At 36.3% G+C, this 14,105-nt stretch overlaps 2 protein-coding genes across 2 annotated transcripts; one reads left to right on the forward strand and one right to left on the reverse strand.

Annotated features, from left to right (window-relative positions):
* Positions 1-358: 358 nt before the first annotated feature.
* LOTGIDRAFT_165083 (hypothetical protein) lies at positions 359-4,417 on the forward strand (the record flags this gene model as incomplete). The annotated part of the gene is made up of 2 exons (XM_009061602.1): positions 359-848; positions 3,948-4,417. 2 exons carry the CDS (start codon positions 359-361, stop codon positions 4,415-4,417), a joined length of 960 nt encoding a protein of 319 aa, XP_009059850.1.
* A 4,591-nt stretch (positions 4,418-9,008) lies between these two features.
* Positions 9,009-13,030, reverse strand: LOTGIDRAFT_234316 (hypothetical protein; the record flags this gene model as incomplete). The annotated part of the gene is made up of 2 exons (XM_009061603.1): positions 9,009-9,320; positions 9,791-13,030. The coding sequence occupies one exon, from the start codon at positions 13,028-13,030 to the stop codon at positions 9,929-9,931; it is 3,102 nt and encodes a 1,033-aa protein (XP_009059851.1). The 3' UTR covers positions 9,009-9,320; positions 9,791-9,928.
* Positions 13,031-14,105: the final 1,075 nt, after the last annotated feature.

Consider the following 14,105-nt stretch of genomic DNA (forward strand, 5'->3'; position numbering starts at 1 on the left):
TTACGACATCGGAGTTTGCATATTGTAAATTTTTGAAACGTCGCCTATGAATAAATACATCTTCACAATGTCAAGCTATTACGAACTTCGCCTGGCATTATGCAGATGAACTAAGGACCACATAACAATATTACGTACCGTATGATAGTAGAGAAATGTGGAAGTCTTTATGCTTGTAGTGTCAGTACTACCTCTCTGCGATTGAGCATTTCATCGAATCGTCATTTCCACAGACTATATTCGTCTGATTTTATCGCAGCATCAAAGTCATTCCATATCTTATTATTTCAATCTTTTTATTTCAGAAAACATCATGATTCGGTGGATCAAAAAGAAATGCAACCGTACTCCCAGAAAGATGGATGCCTTGGAGTCATTGTCGACTCTCAGAGCATCTGACTTGACGACAGAGAACGAGTACCATATTTACGAAGAAATTCCAGAATACGGTATGGGCATCCCCACTCCAATAGCAGAAGACATAGCTACAGATTGTCCCGTGTGTAGATACAGCCCACAAGACGATATCCCTTGCGTTTGCCAGGATTCCAAAGTGGCTCGTTCCAATCCGAAGACGAGCTCAAGCAATGCCAGACAATCTCTGTCTCTGGAAGTATCATCAAAGAAAGGTTTCCAAAATGGAAACCGAAAGTACAATCATGCTAATCGCCCCCTACCGGAAATTCCTATTGAATTGTCGACGACGTCTTGTAACAAAAGCAATTTCAGAAATTCTGCTGATCTTTGTTCTCGCAACTCGAACAGTTTGTCATCTTTAGATTTAGAAATTGATGATGAAATATCGAGTCTGGATAATCTTTATATGAATGTGCCAGAAAACTTTGGGAGTATGTACTTGAGCTTGGAAGCGAATAAAAGACACTCTATGATCTCCACTGATTCTGGATTCGGCGAAGAACACAGCTTTAGTGGGAGATCGTCGGTTTTATCATCTCGCAGCTCCCTATCAAGTGAACAGGACTTTTGTTTCGAAGGAGTGATCTATGAAAATGTATTATAAGACCACGTACTGAACTGTAAGGTGGTTGATTCCAAACACCCACGACCACATGTGCTACCGGATGAACACGTTAACGATTCCACGGTGGTTGGAAATCGAAAACGAATATACGCTTAAGTCCTGGTAAAATGATAAGATAGCGCAAAGCATGCCCAATCGAGGCTAGAAAGGCCCCCATTTCCTTCTCGAGCTGGTTGATAGATATTTGTGAACGGCAATATTATTCCCCTTATTCGAAGTGCTATTTAAAATTGTTGATCATCTTATTGTAGAGATTGTTTTATTTGTTAATGAATAAATTTGTTATTTAAGTATTTTTTGTATGTATTTGACACCAGAAACCGCTATGGTTTAATATTAAAGCAGTTGGATATGACAGTAAGTTGTTCAAATCCTTCCTGTTTCACAGATACAGGAGGCTGGGGTTATTCTCTTTTCGAAAAGCATTCGGAATAATTTAATACGATAAGGTGCAACTCATTTCAATTAATTTCAGATCTCAACTATTTTTCGGTTGTGGATGCAAAATACGGCTTCAACTCAAAAGGTTAATTTTATTTAATTTAGATCTTTTAGAAACAGAGTTCTCATAGCTTTAATTTGAGGTAAGGGTGCAGGTAGGATAGAGCAGGAGGGGGGATGCTCGCTACATGCCAGAAAAGAAATGACAACTCATGCAATTAATCTTTAATCGTACAACTTAGATAATTACTCCAACGATTAATTAATCTATAAACATTGTTAATGAGGTGAGGGAGAAGATCAGAGGACAGATAAACCCTGGATTAACCTGAATTATCGCTAGGGATTAATTGAGTAGACTGTTTTATTGACACAAGACTAACAAGGGATATAATCCATACTTGACTTCAAGGAGAACCTGAGCGTGTTATAATTCTATAATTGCCCAATATGTCAATATTTCTGTCCTCTTTTAGAGTTTTGAAACAAGGGCAATAACTCAGCATTAATTTCTGATATCCAAGGCAGTGTTATAATTCTATAATTGCCCAGTGTCTCAATATTTATGTCTGCTTAAAAATTTTAAAACAAGGGGAATAACTCATACTTGACTTTACATCATTATGTAACTTTATTTTCGATATTTCTGTACGTTTTAATATCAAGGGGAATAACTCATCCTTAAAATTTGCTATAATTCGTAGATTAGTTTTTCAATTTCAACCAAAATCGTTAAAATGTTTACCTTGTAACTAGTTTTGTTGTTTTAAAATTAACGACCAGATACTTTAAATAACAACTTTCAGATAAATTAATGGACATATTTCTTTAGATTTTGGTGTATAGTTTTTATAAATTTGAGACAAAAAAAAGTTTTTTATCGACCTACATAAAAAGCTCAATTCCCCTTTAAGTTTGATCTAGACGCGAAATTCCACCGACTGAAGAAGACAAATTAGTCTTATAACACCTTTATGAAAATATTCAACAATTAAAAAATCTTCAAGACAAACAAATCCAAACATTGAATTTATGGATCAAGTCGGCATAGGTATAAGGCAATCACTACATAAATGTTTTCGCACTTACTGTTGCCTATTTTGCTAATAAACAATATTGGATTAATTGTTGACTTTTCTGCTTTATTTTATCTTAACTCTTTTCTGTTTAAGAATAAACAATAACAAGTTCAGAGCTCTGTTGATATTAACATCGGTAGATCTGAGGACGGTTTTTAAATAGATAGGTGCGAGGAACGACTTAAGCGACTTATAAGCTCACTATATATGATGTGATTCTTAATCAAAAATAAATTGTTGCAAATACATTTAGCTTTGATTTCTCCGTCAGATCACGCGAGGAAAATGCTCCAATTTCCTTGATTTATTTATTTCATGATGATATGAGAGGGGGAAATAAAGGGAGGTAATTTTTTCTAAAAGAGGGGAGATAATCCTCATTAACAATCACCTTAGATTGGGTCCCACATTTGATTTATTGATATTTATAAATACAATTAAGACCGATAGTTGTTCAATACATTTTTTACAAAAAATGTCCAGGGAAAATGAGATAGTCGATATAGCATACCTATCCAAATCACAATCTATAATCTACATGCAAACAAAACAGATAAAGTCCAAATCGCAAGCATTCCATTCAAATTACCATCCATAAGACCTTGACAAAATCAATGTGATAGACATGAGTCCAATAGCCATCTTGGATCATGCAAAGCCTGGTGTTCGTGGAAAGAATGCCGCTTCCTGACTTCAGAGATCGCAGTACAAACGTTTAAAATCGTGTTCTTCCATAATAAAATATAACAAATAACAAAATACGTTATGTGGACAGCTCATTAACCAATTGCAGATTGACAGTAGATGTTTCAAACTTGCATAACTTGCGTCGGAAGGGACACCCGCTACATTAATTATACCACCTGTTTTGCCTGGAATTTCAAAGCACATCTGCCTTAATCGTAGAATTTTACAATGTTAAGCTTAGAGAAGTATTAAACTTTAGGTTTTTTTTCGAATAGTACAGCTCTATCAGTCTAAAAATCTCAAATTTGCAAAGATAAAAATATAAAATTTTACTGTATTGTGATAACGTAACGTGATTGTTCCAATGACGTCATTTTCATTGTCATCACTGATTGTTCTAAGTTTCAACTAGAAACAGCGCAATTAGCACTTTCTACTGAATTTTACAAAATTTTCACAAATTTCTGGATTTTTTTCAAGAATTGTGTGCTAAAAAGGTGAGTGTTTATCGTATTTTTCTTTGTGTCTAGGTTTTGGCAAAAAATTCAAATTCTAAGGTAAAATTTATAAGTTTTTCTTGACAAAAGTATGACAACTTTGAAAAATTCCTATCAAAAGAGCCTTAATGTGTTTTGAGTCTGAGTCTGCTCTGACAGGACAATGAACAGTATAAAAATAACATGTTGTTTATCTTTCAGGAAATATGACAACTATTGATTCTGGAAAGCCACCTCTGCCTAGGGTTGCTCTAGGAGTTACTCTCAGAAAAAGTCAAGGGGAAACCGAGGAAGACTTCGAGAGAAGAACTCAAAAGTTGAACGAGTTTAGAGATTATAAAAGAAGGAACTTCCCACAAGAAAATCTGGTTCTCCCTGAGAAACCATTACTAACTAACAGCTACCATCAACGTCGTCAGTCACGACCGAAAACGATTCTTACCAATGGATCGTTACGATCATGTGTTGCACTTATGGATGCTGCTACGGCCACTAAAATCATGCCAGTACCTTCAGGAGTGACGGGAAAGGATACTGATGCGTCTGAAAGCATTGTAGGTCGATCAGTTACTGGTGCGTCTACATCTACGACTACTGCTGCGTCAACCAGTCCCGCCCTTTCTTTTGAACAAGAGGATAAAGAACTACAGAAGAAACTGGAAGAAAGATAGTGATAGATATGTCTGTGTATGTGATTCCGAGGGGAATATTAGATTTATCTAAGTATTTCATCCAGGCGGATATCAACTCTGATCACCAGGTCACCAAGAAGATGGCAGGTGAAATCCTCAAAGATCTTTTCGACAATTTGGGTTTTGGTGAAGAAAATGGAAACCAGGATTGCCAGAATAATTCTTCTGAAAAAGGTTCGTTTAAAAAAATAGCGTTTGAGCCCCACTGCAATTAATATCGTAGTAGGAAGCGATAATGAAGTATGTCATGGAGATCTATCTCCAAAACTCATTCTGCGATCACAGTTATAACTGCATGTAGCGGGTGACCCTAATGAAGTAGGAATTGATTCTCATGCTTCTACAATTTCCTGCTATTTTCAAAGATAAGTGTAGGCGAAGGGAAGTGTATTTGGACTGTGTTTACTACAAATTCATTGTTTTTTTCTTTTTGTGTTTCAGAAATTAAAGTCACCAGTTTCCAGAGATTCGGAAGAAGTTTAAAGTCCCTGAAGACAAGAATCGTACGTCGTTTGAGACCATTAACTTCTTGTTGTAGTTCCAAAACCACCTATACTACAGACTAATTCATTGACCCCGAGGTCAGAGTTGAGGATAAGATAGATCATTTGTCAGAGTTCGGAGTTGAGAAAAGGATCGACCCAGAGAGCAGAGCCTCGCGATTTAATGGACCGATAACGGCGACGCATTTTATTAGAATTATTTATGAAATGACATATTTATATAAATTATGCTATTTATATTTTAGATAAATATTTTTATTTAAGAGTCCTTCGTGTTTTATTTCTTAGTAAAAATGATAAGAGACTTGACGAATATAACGACTGTGGTCTGGTTTAAAACCCATTTATGTACAGTTATGTACCTTTTCCCATCTGTTCCAAAAGCATGGCGGATCATATTTAACTTATTGTAGCAAAAGATTTCGACAACCCAAAAAAGATATCAGATTCCGGAACTGCCAAACAAGCATCGTGTTGATTTACTTGTGCAGCAGGAACTAGAAAATGTATGATGTCCGAATATCGATATAGTAGAATATAGAGGTAGCCACTACACGAGATGTCTGAACACGATGTAAACACGATTTCCTTCTTCTACCGTCAATGGTATCAAATTTGCAACACATCGGACACCGTATGTTACTTCTTCGTACCTTAAGTTGCTCTCGCTTCATAGCGATCATCAATTGCGTATGATTGCGAACAGGCATCGCAATCATAAGTTTGGAACTCTCATGCAATTGAGTTGTGAGTTGCGTTCGGAACTCATTGCCATTTTCGTTATTCGAACCATACGCAACTGGTAATGGCATTGCTGTAAGAGCACCTTTAACAACGAACCAAAACGCTACCTGGATTACAATTAGTGTTACACAAACAGATAGTTAAGGGTGTCAAAATCAGCAATGGATGTAATAACGAACAATTTCACAAATTTTATTTTGACACCTTTCATGTATATAGTAACTAATGATTGTTTTTATAAGATATTTGTTTATTCAGGGCAGGTAATGGAACATCAAAGACACCGCTAATTAGTTGATTTAATTACAGTTTCCGTAAAATAAACAAATAAACAATTTTGTGGCTGAATGAACAATGATATATTTGAATTAAATAAACAGAGTTTTACGTCTTACTGTTCTGTTCCAAATTGGGCTAATGATGACGGTTAAAATAAAACGTAGAGAGATTTAACCTGAAATATAAATGAAATCGAATCTTTTCGCAGATCTTACATGCGGAATATGTAGAATAAAATAGTCCTGCAATACAGTGGCATTTATACACGATCTATATCAGCAAAGCATCTCATATCTATATCTTGTGCTATTGTATCTCAGGCAAATTCATATAATTATTTATCTCATTAGCTCTGCTAGTGTTTGCCTTAATATGATTGAGATTCCCCGGAGTGAAAGATTTCTTGGCCTTTGAAATCTAATTACGATGAGGATCTCAAATGCTAAAAGCTCCTATACTCTGCAAAACATATCACATGGGCGTTATGTCGTTGGTAAGGGAAAAATAATTTGAAAATATAATCATTGGCCCTCATGTGAAATGCAACTGTCTTTATAATCTGCATAAAGCTCGGTTGTCAAGAATCATTGACGAAAGGTGATCTTTTAAAGATTTAAATTAAGGAGCTAAATGTAAGTTCTCTCAAAAAATCTTTGGCATAAGGTGATCTAAGCTTTGGGTTTATGCCCAAGGAACAATCGGGCATACGAAAAATAACCTGTGAACGCTGTTTGCCTTTGAAAGTATAATAGGATTAGGATCGAGATGCTATAAGTGAACGTCTATACGATTAAACCCTTTGCCTTTAAAAAAAAAATGTCTGTGATACGATTGAAATCTGGATACTAAGTGAACGGTTAAACTCTTTTCTTCCATAATATCCTTGCATTTAGGTGATGCAAGCTTTGGGTTTATGCCTGAGGGTAGATCAGACATACAAGAAACATAATCTTATTAGAATCTAAAGACTAAGTGCAGGGCGAGTTCAAGACTAAAACCTTTCCTAAGAATCTTTGAATTTAGGTGATCTAAGCTTTGGGTTTATGGTTATGGGACGGTCGATGATATGAAAAAAACATAATCCATGACACCTTCAAACAATAGACCCCTTATAAAAACCTTAAGGACATTAATTTAGAATATAAAAAACGTACGTTATCGCTGCGTCTACAGACAAGATTACGGTATAATACGTTGTTTGTACGGCCGTAAGATTAGCTAATCAAAGAGACCGCATGTCATGTAAACGTCTACTCTGTTTTCCAATAAAATATAATCAGCCCTAATCCACCATAAATCTTTTAAAATCGTTTTTTCTGAAAGTTGATGTCGCAATTCGCCCTGGAGTAATGCTCGCTATTGATCTCTTATTTAACCCTACAGATATCTGAGAACCGTTAGTTTCAATCTTAACCCTGTACAGTTCACTTCGATAATTATTTGGCTATCATTTTTTATTTTTTTGGAAGTAATTTGACTTTTAAGGTAAATATCTTTAATGCCTTCATCATGAAAATTATGTATTTGATAATTTAATGTAAATTTATGCAATACGCACTCTCGGCATAATTCAATACCGTATATTTTCTTATATAGTGCGCAGTTTGTTTAATGACATTTAAGCTGAAAGATGACAAAATCCTATCAATATACCTATGCATTTACTTGTACTGGATTTTCGTTTCTTGCTTATGAATTTTGTTTTAGTTTTTTTAGGGATAGCTTAGGTATTTTGCATAATTAGATTTTTTTTATATATTCGTCAACGAACTTGTTATCAAATAAGATTTATTATAGTTTCAAATGCACGGAATTAAAATGGTGTTTCTATTTATATTGCAGAACCACCATGTTTCGTTGGATTAAAAAGAAATGCCAGAGAAAAAAGATCGAGTTGTTTAGACCAGAACAACTGGTACACATCCAGGAAGCAGAGTACCACATTTATGAAGAGATCATAGACCTGGATTTTATGAAGGAAGCACCTGCAATTCCAGCTCATTGTCAGTGTTGGTTACAGAGAGATATTGGACAATCTTACACATGCGTGTGCAAACGCAGGTGCACAGAACCTAGTGCTAATGTCAAACGATCAAAGTCTGTCTCGAATGCCGATTCTAGAAAATTCAGAATAGATATCAGCAAAAGACCATTGCCAAAATTACCTACAGAGTCGGATATATGCTGCGAATCCCAGGAAGATGCTGGTAGCGATGCAAGCAGTGGATATTATTCAAACAGTGTGTCCTCATTAACTCTTGAATACGACTTTGATATGTTGGAGAAACTAGAAGATCTTTACTTGGACGATTCAGTGCTGAATTCCATGTGTCAGAAATATTCTATTAATAGTAACACTTACTTACCACCAAAAAGTTCAACACCGAAGCCAGAGTTCAATACATTACCCAGAACCGGATTATCACTCTCGCCTATTGACAATTCGTTCGTACGAAATACAAGAAATGTCGATAATTCGTTAGAGCGAAATAATAGATGTGATCATTCATTAAATAACAATTCGCTACTACGAAATAGCAGATCATTAAGCTCAAATACAAACAATTCTGTGGTAGGGAATAGGATAAATACACACCCAACAAATGCAAATTCGTTAGTACGAAGTAACCGAACTATCACCATCAACCAAAAATTTGAACCCTGTGAAACTGGAACTATTATATGGAGCAGTGAAAGCATTTATTTGTAAACCATTAAGTTCTTTAGCATCCAAAAGTGCGCAATCGTTGCATTCTGTTGTTGATTTTAATTCAAAATAAAATCATTTTCCCAATTTATCTCTTTGATTGTATTCGAAAAAAAGAGGGGGGGGGAGCGTTAAGGAATAACCTGGAGTTTTACGCTCTATTTTCACTCTTATTATACGACTGAAAAGGGCAATTATCAGTCGACAATAAGGGGGTTTTGCAAGGATAGCTGCTTAAGTCTACTCTGTTTTCGATTTCTAAATGTCGAGGAGTCCTTAACGTGTACAAACTCTGGCACATGGGGAAGATTTTGTACAATAGAATTCAACCAATTTTGATGAATAAATTTTAATATTTTGTACAATTTATAAGAAACAAAAAGAAAATATAAACAACAACTGGAATTACAGAGTTTGGAGGGTCGCAAAAATACAAATGTACTGAGGTTTTATTTCTAATTTGGCCGAGAATAAGAACAGAATAAGTCTTTTAGGTATTGGAGATCCATGTCACAGAATATAGCTGCATCGCAACAATGGTATTTGAGACCCATATAAAGAATGCGTACATTTGAATAAGTATTTTGAGCTCTATACCATATTAGCATATAGGAAGGGGGATCACTCTCCAATGTGACCGAATGTGTACATGGACTCACTCCACTAAAACATTTTATGCAAATGATTGTATAGGAATGTAGTCCAGGCTATTTTTAGAAATCTTCTTTCTCTCTCCCTTTTGGGGTTTTTGCCTGCCTATTTTTGGGTAAAATTTGGTCTAGATTTGGAATTTGATGTCTGAAATTGCATTATCTTTCAGATTTGGTGAGATGATGAGAGACTTAAAGGCGGAAGGCTAATTCTAAAAATAGTCGTTTTGTGAAGTGCCAAACTCTAGCGGATGAGTATAACCGGTAGTAGTCTACTTTCAATTTTAGTAGCTCAAAATTTTCATGGTCATCATATAATGAATTTTTTAGGAGACATTGAGAATTGGTCAGGCTTTCATTCGACATATTGGAAAGCTTTCAACGAGATTTCTGGAAAAAGTTATAGAAGGTTGAATTTCGTGTTTTAACATGGGAAGAGATGGCAAATGAATTAGTGGAGTGAGTCCACATTTGGCTTCATGTAATTATTTTGAGTCCTACCGCATATCAACAGAACACTGTCGAAAATATAGAGAAAGTCTGGGATCCCAGTAGAGGGATTCAATTAATCTGCGAAACGTGTACATTAAAATTGACATTTTGAGCTCTACGCCATACTGACAGAATATGGAGGGGGATTCATGTTTTCTGAATAATATGGTGGCATCATAGAATTCGATGGAAGGCTCTCTGACGAACCATACACAGACCATCCTCCTGGTGCATCCGCTACACTGAGGTCAACAAATAGATCAACTACTTCCTCTTCCGGTTTAACATCACCACTTGCGCCACCTGGCTGTTTTACTTCCGGTTTCTTTTCTTCTTCGATTTCATCTGAGAAAACGACTTTACCGTTACATTTTGTTTTGACTTCATCAGGGACTACATCGATCTTCGTTTCGTTTTTCGTAGTATCTTCTGTCTTTTCCTTTAGCTTGGGATTTTCTTTCGGCTTTGCGTCATTTTCGTTTTCTTTTTCCTTCGATTTGTCCTTCGATTTGTCCTCATCTTTGTCCTTATCTTTGTCTTTGTCCTTATCTTTATCTTTATCTTTGTCGTCACTTCCTTCGCCATCCCCAGCGTCTTCCTCCTCCTCGGGTAGGTCTCTAGTAAATATGATATCGGTGCATGGCCAATGTTGTTTGTAATCAGTGATAATTTCATCAATTTGTCCCTTAAAACTGATAGTTTTTAAACTTAATTTCACAGATTTTGACGATAGCACGTTTTTAAGTAACATTGGTACGAAACCCCCCGCCATAGTCGCTAGAGTCTGATTGGTCGAGGACATTTGATGGACGTTTCCAAATGCCATGACAACGATCATAACAAACAACAGAAACACAACAATAATGAGGAATTTCCCAGTGGCTCGTAATAGATTGATATACACAGGGCCCGGAGCACCGTGCACTCTGACCTCACACAACTTCTTAAACAAACGTAATGGAATTCGCGGGGTATCGTGAGAATCTAAAAATAGTAACAATTGTCCGATTTTCCATCGGATTTCCCCCTTTCCGAAATCCAACCTTGTCTTAACTGGCGGATCCTCGGCCATTGTTTTCACCTGGAATCCAGCGTTTTCCTGCATACTTGAAGGTAGACTTGCAATTTTTCTCAAATCGTCCACCCTGTCGATCATGTCCTCGATGATAGTTTTATTAAACTGTAAGTAGTTTTCGTACACGTTGTTATAACAGTCGTGCATGTAAACGAACACAAGTAACACCATCGTTACGTACTTCAGCGTACTACTTGCGTTCACGATTATACCCATCATAGTAAACGCAAGAACTTCTACCAATAGTCCGAACGATTCAGCGAATATGAGAGCTATAGCGTACAGAACACACAGATTAAAAATTCCCACAATGCATTGTAAGAATATAGTTTTGACAGTGTAAAAGACGCTGAACCCGCCTGACGAGGGGCAGCAATTTTCCTCCTCGCTATCTTGGATGTTATGCACTGCTGTGTCAATACGCGAGAGCCGACGTTTTAATTTTCGCATTTTTTCAAACCGACGCTTCTGCTCTTCTTGAAGTGGTGTGTTTTCGCCGATTTGCTTCCAAGAATGGAATACGAGTCTGTACGAAAGGTAGATGGTTGGTATACAATACACAAGAAAGGTTATAGCACTAAATGGTAGGGTTATAGCAATATATAACGGTATTAACAATATAGCAATTAATCCACACTTCTTAAAGGGCCATAACCCAATTCTAAGAATCACTTGTATAACTCCGACTTGAGAAACGTTAGACATATCTTGTAGTGCCAATCTAGCGATGGATTTCAGTTTATCGCGCACCTGCTGTTCGGAAAATCCCAGTACTATTCCTGATAGAAAATACAAACAATACGCCGCTATGAAAATACCATGTGTAGGAGTAAAATACTGCATCGGATTCGTTCTATAGAAATTAAACTGTTCGTCCAGATTGGCTTCAGCTATGGCGGCTCGCCTTTGCATCATCTCTTGTTCTTCGAACTGATAATAAACAAACAGCCGACAATAGAACGGTAGAGGTACTAAAAACACCATTAGACATTTGATAAACCCTTGCATACACATATGCCACGTAAATTTATGATTGAAACTGTTTTCTAACGATGCATACACACTCAAATCACAACATTCGTTGAATGGTTCAAGACCTTTAATCTTACATCGCACTAGATTATCGTAAGCCGTCCGTAACAAACCGGTAGGTGGCTCATTTTCAGGAATAATCCGTTTTCCTTTCACAGTTATCCGAATTTCTTCCATTTTGATAGGAACGATTTCTTCAGTTGGTAGAGAATCGATCTCTTCACGAAATCGCCAAAATTTTGACACATCTTCTAACGTTATCCGTTTCTTAAAGCGCACGTGACAGTCTGTTTTCTCCGAAACTAAAATTTTCATTTTTACCGCCTTTTTCAACTTGACGACGTATTCAGACGCCACGTAGACGGCGCTGTACATATTGGTAGGTAGAAAGAGCGGGAAAAATAAAAACACCAACACTTTGACTAAAGTTATAGAAAAATACAAAATTGTAATCCATTTATCGTCTACTTGATCCAAACATACGATCTCATCGTCCACCAGTGAGCAACACGCATTCACAAATTCCGCAGCGCCATTGTTTTCGCGGATGACTTGATGACAAACGTAATCCCTATGATCTGTACCTGTCTTTATGATTTTTCCAACTTGGAAATTGTTCAATAGCATCTCGTTGATTAACGTCAACTGATCTACAGCCGTCAGATTTTTAAAACAACCGAGTGGTTGGTCTCGAAGTTCTATTGGCAGACGAACAACACCGATTTTCAAAATCGTCATAGAAAGAATGTCATAATGAAACGACAACATTAGCAACGTTCGGCCATGTTGCGATTTAGTCTTATACCACTGCCACGGTTTGTAAATATACCCAGAATTCAGTTGTAACGGTTCTGACGTATTAAACATGGAAAAATCAAATTCAAACAACGTCACTCCCATTTCAAACTCCATTTTCTTGATAGTTTCGTAAATTTCCGGCCTTGAGGAAAATATTTTGCATTTGCTATCCATAGAATTTAACAACGAATCCATGATTAGCCATCGTCCTTTCTTTTTAGGTACGGTTCCGGAGTAGGTAGTATCCCCGGATGTCCTTGCGAGACATGCGCAGATAAGAAACAGAAGGCAAAACATGCTCACATCCGCCATTTTGAATTCAATTCAGCTACTTCCTCAAAGAATGAAATTTGCTCCAACTATCGTTCATCTTGTAGCCTGAAAAATAAATAGAAGATTTCAATATTAATGTTGATGTTATTTTGAAATGAATGAAGAGGATTTTACGCCATATTGTATGTTTCTTGTAGGCTCATTTTGGTATATCATCAATCAGTAGAACTAAAACAGAGTTTCATTTTACTTTTGAATTAGGCTAAGTTTAAATAAACCTGCACACTTTTTGACATGTACTTTCAAATCAATTGTACATTCTAAAACCTGATCCACTGTCCAAACAATCGACTACTGTTTATTTTAAATATTGCTTGACGATCTATCTACATAATAAACTAAACTAAATAAACGAAACTAGATAAAGGAAATGATCTTACGCCTTTTCTTCACAATGTCAAACTATTACGAACTTTTCCTTATACCTTGACTTCCATAACTACCTTTCATGTATCATAAAGTACAGAGATTTGATAGGATTACAGCCAATCAGATCCCCCCACAGAAAGACTGTAAACGTTAACATTAAGGCTTTCTGTCGAGAACTCTGATTGGCCGTATTCACAAACGTATAATCCACCCAAATCACTGCATTTACAAACCTCTGTGATACAAGAAAGGTGGCTTATCAGTCAAGGTATAAGATGAAGTTCGTAATAGCTTTACATTGTTAAGATGTGGATATATCAGCTGCTCCTTGGTCAAAATCATTATCAATGGAATACGAAGCTAAATTCCGTTAAAATGCAGCTTAAAAGTTAAGAGACACGGTGGAATCCTGAATTGTCTTCTTGTGTCTTTGTTTTGGTTACAGTTTTATTTTTATTTCACAATACATCAATCTCTTAGGTATTATTGATTTTCTTTAAAGTGTTTTTATTTTTATTGACAATACATTCATTAGATGCTCGGGTAGGCTGCATGACCTTTGCATGTCGGTGCTTGTGGGTTCGATTTATAGAACCAGGACAAAGAACAATGGGCTTAAAAGGAAGCACATTCCATACTAATTGATTCTTGACAACGAACTTAACTCTTTGACTTTCAAGACTGT

Source organism: Lottia gigantea (genome assembly GCF_000327385.1).
Source record: "Lottia gigantea unplaced genomic scaffold LOTGIsca_49, whole genome shotgun sequence".
In the NCBI taxonomy this organism is placed as follows: Eukaryota; Metazoa; Mollusca; class Gastropoda; family Lottiidae; genus Lottia; species Lottia gigantea.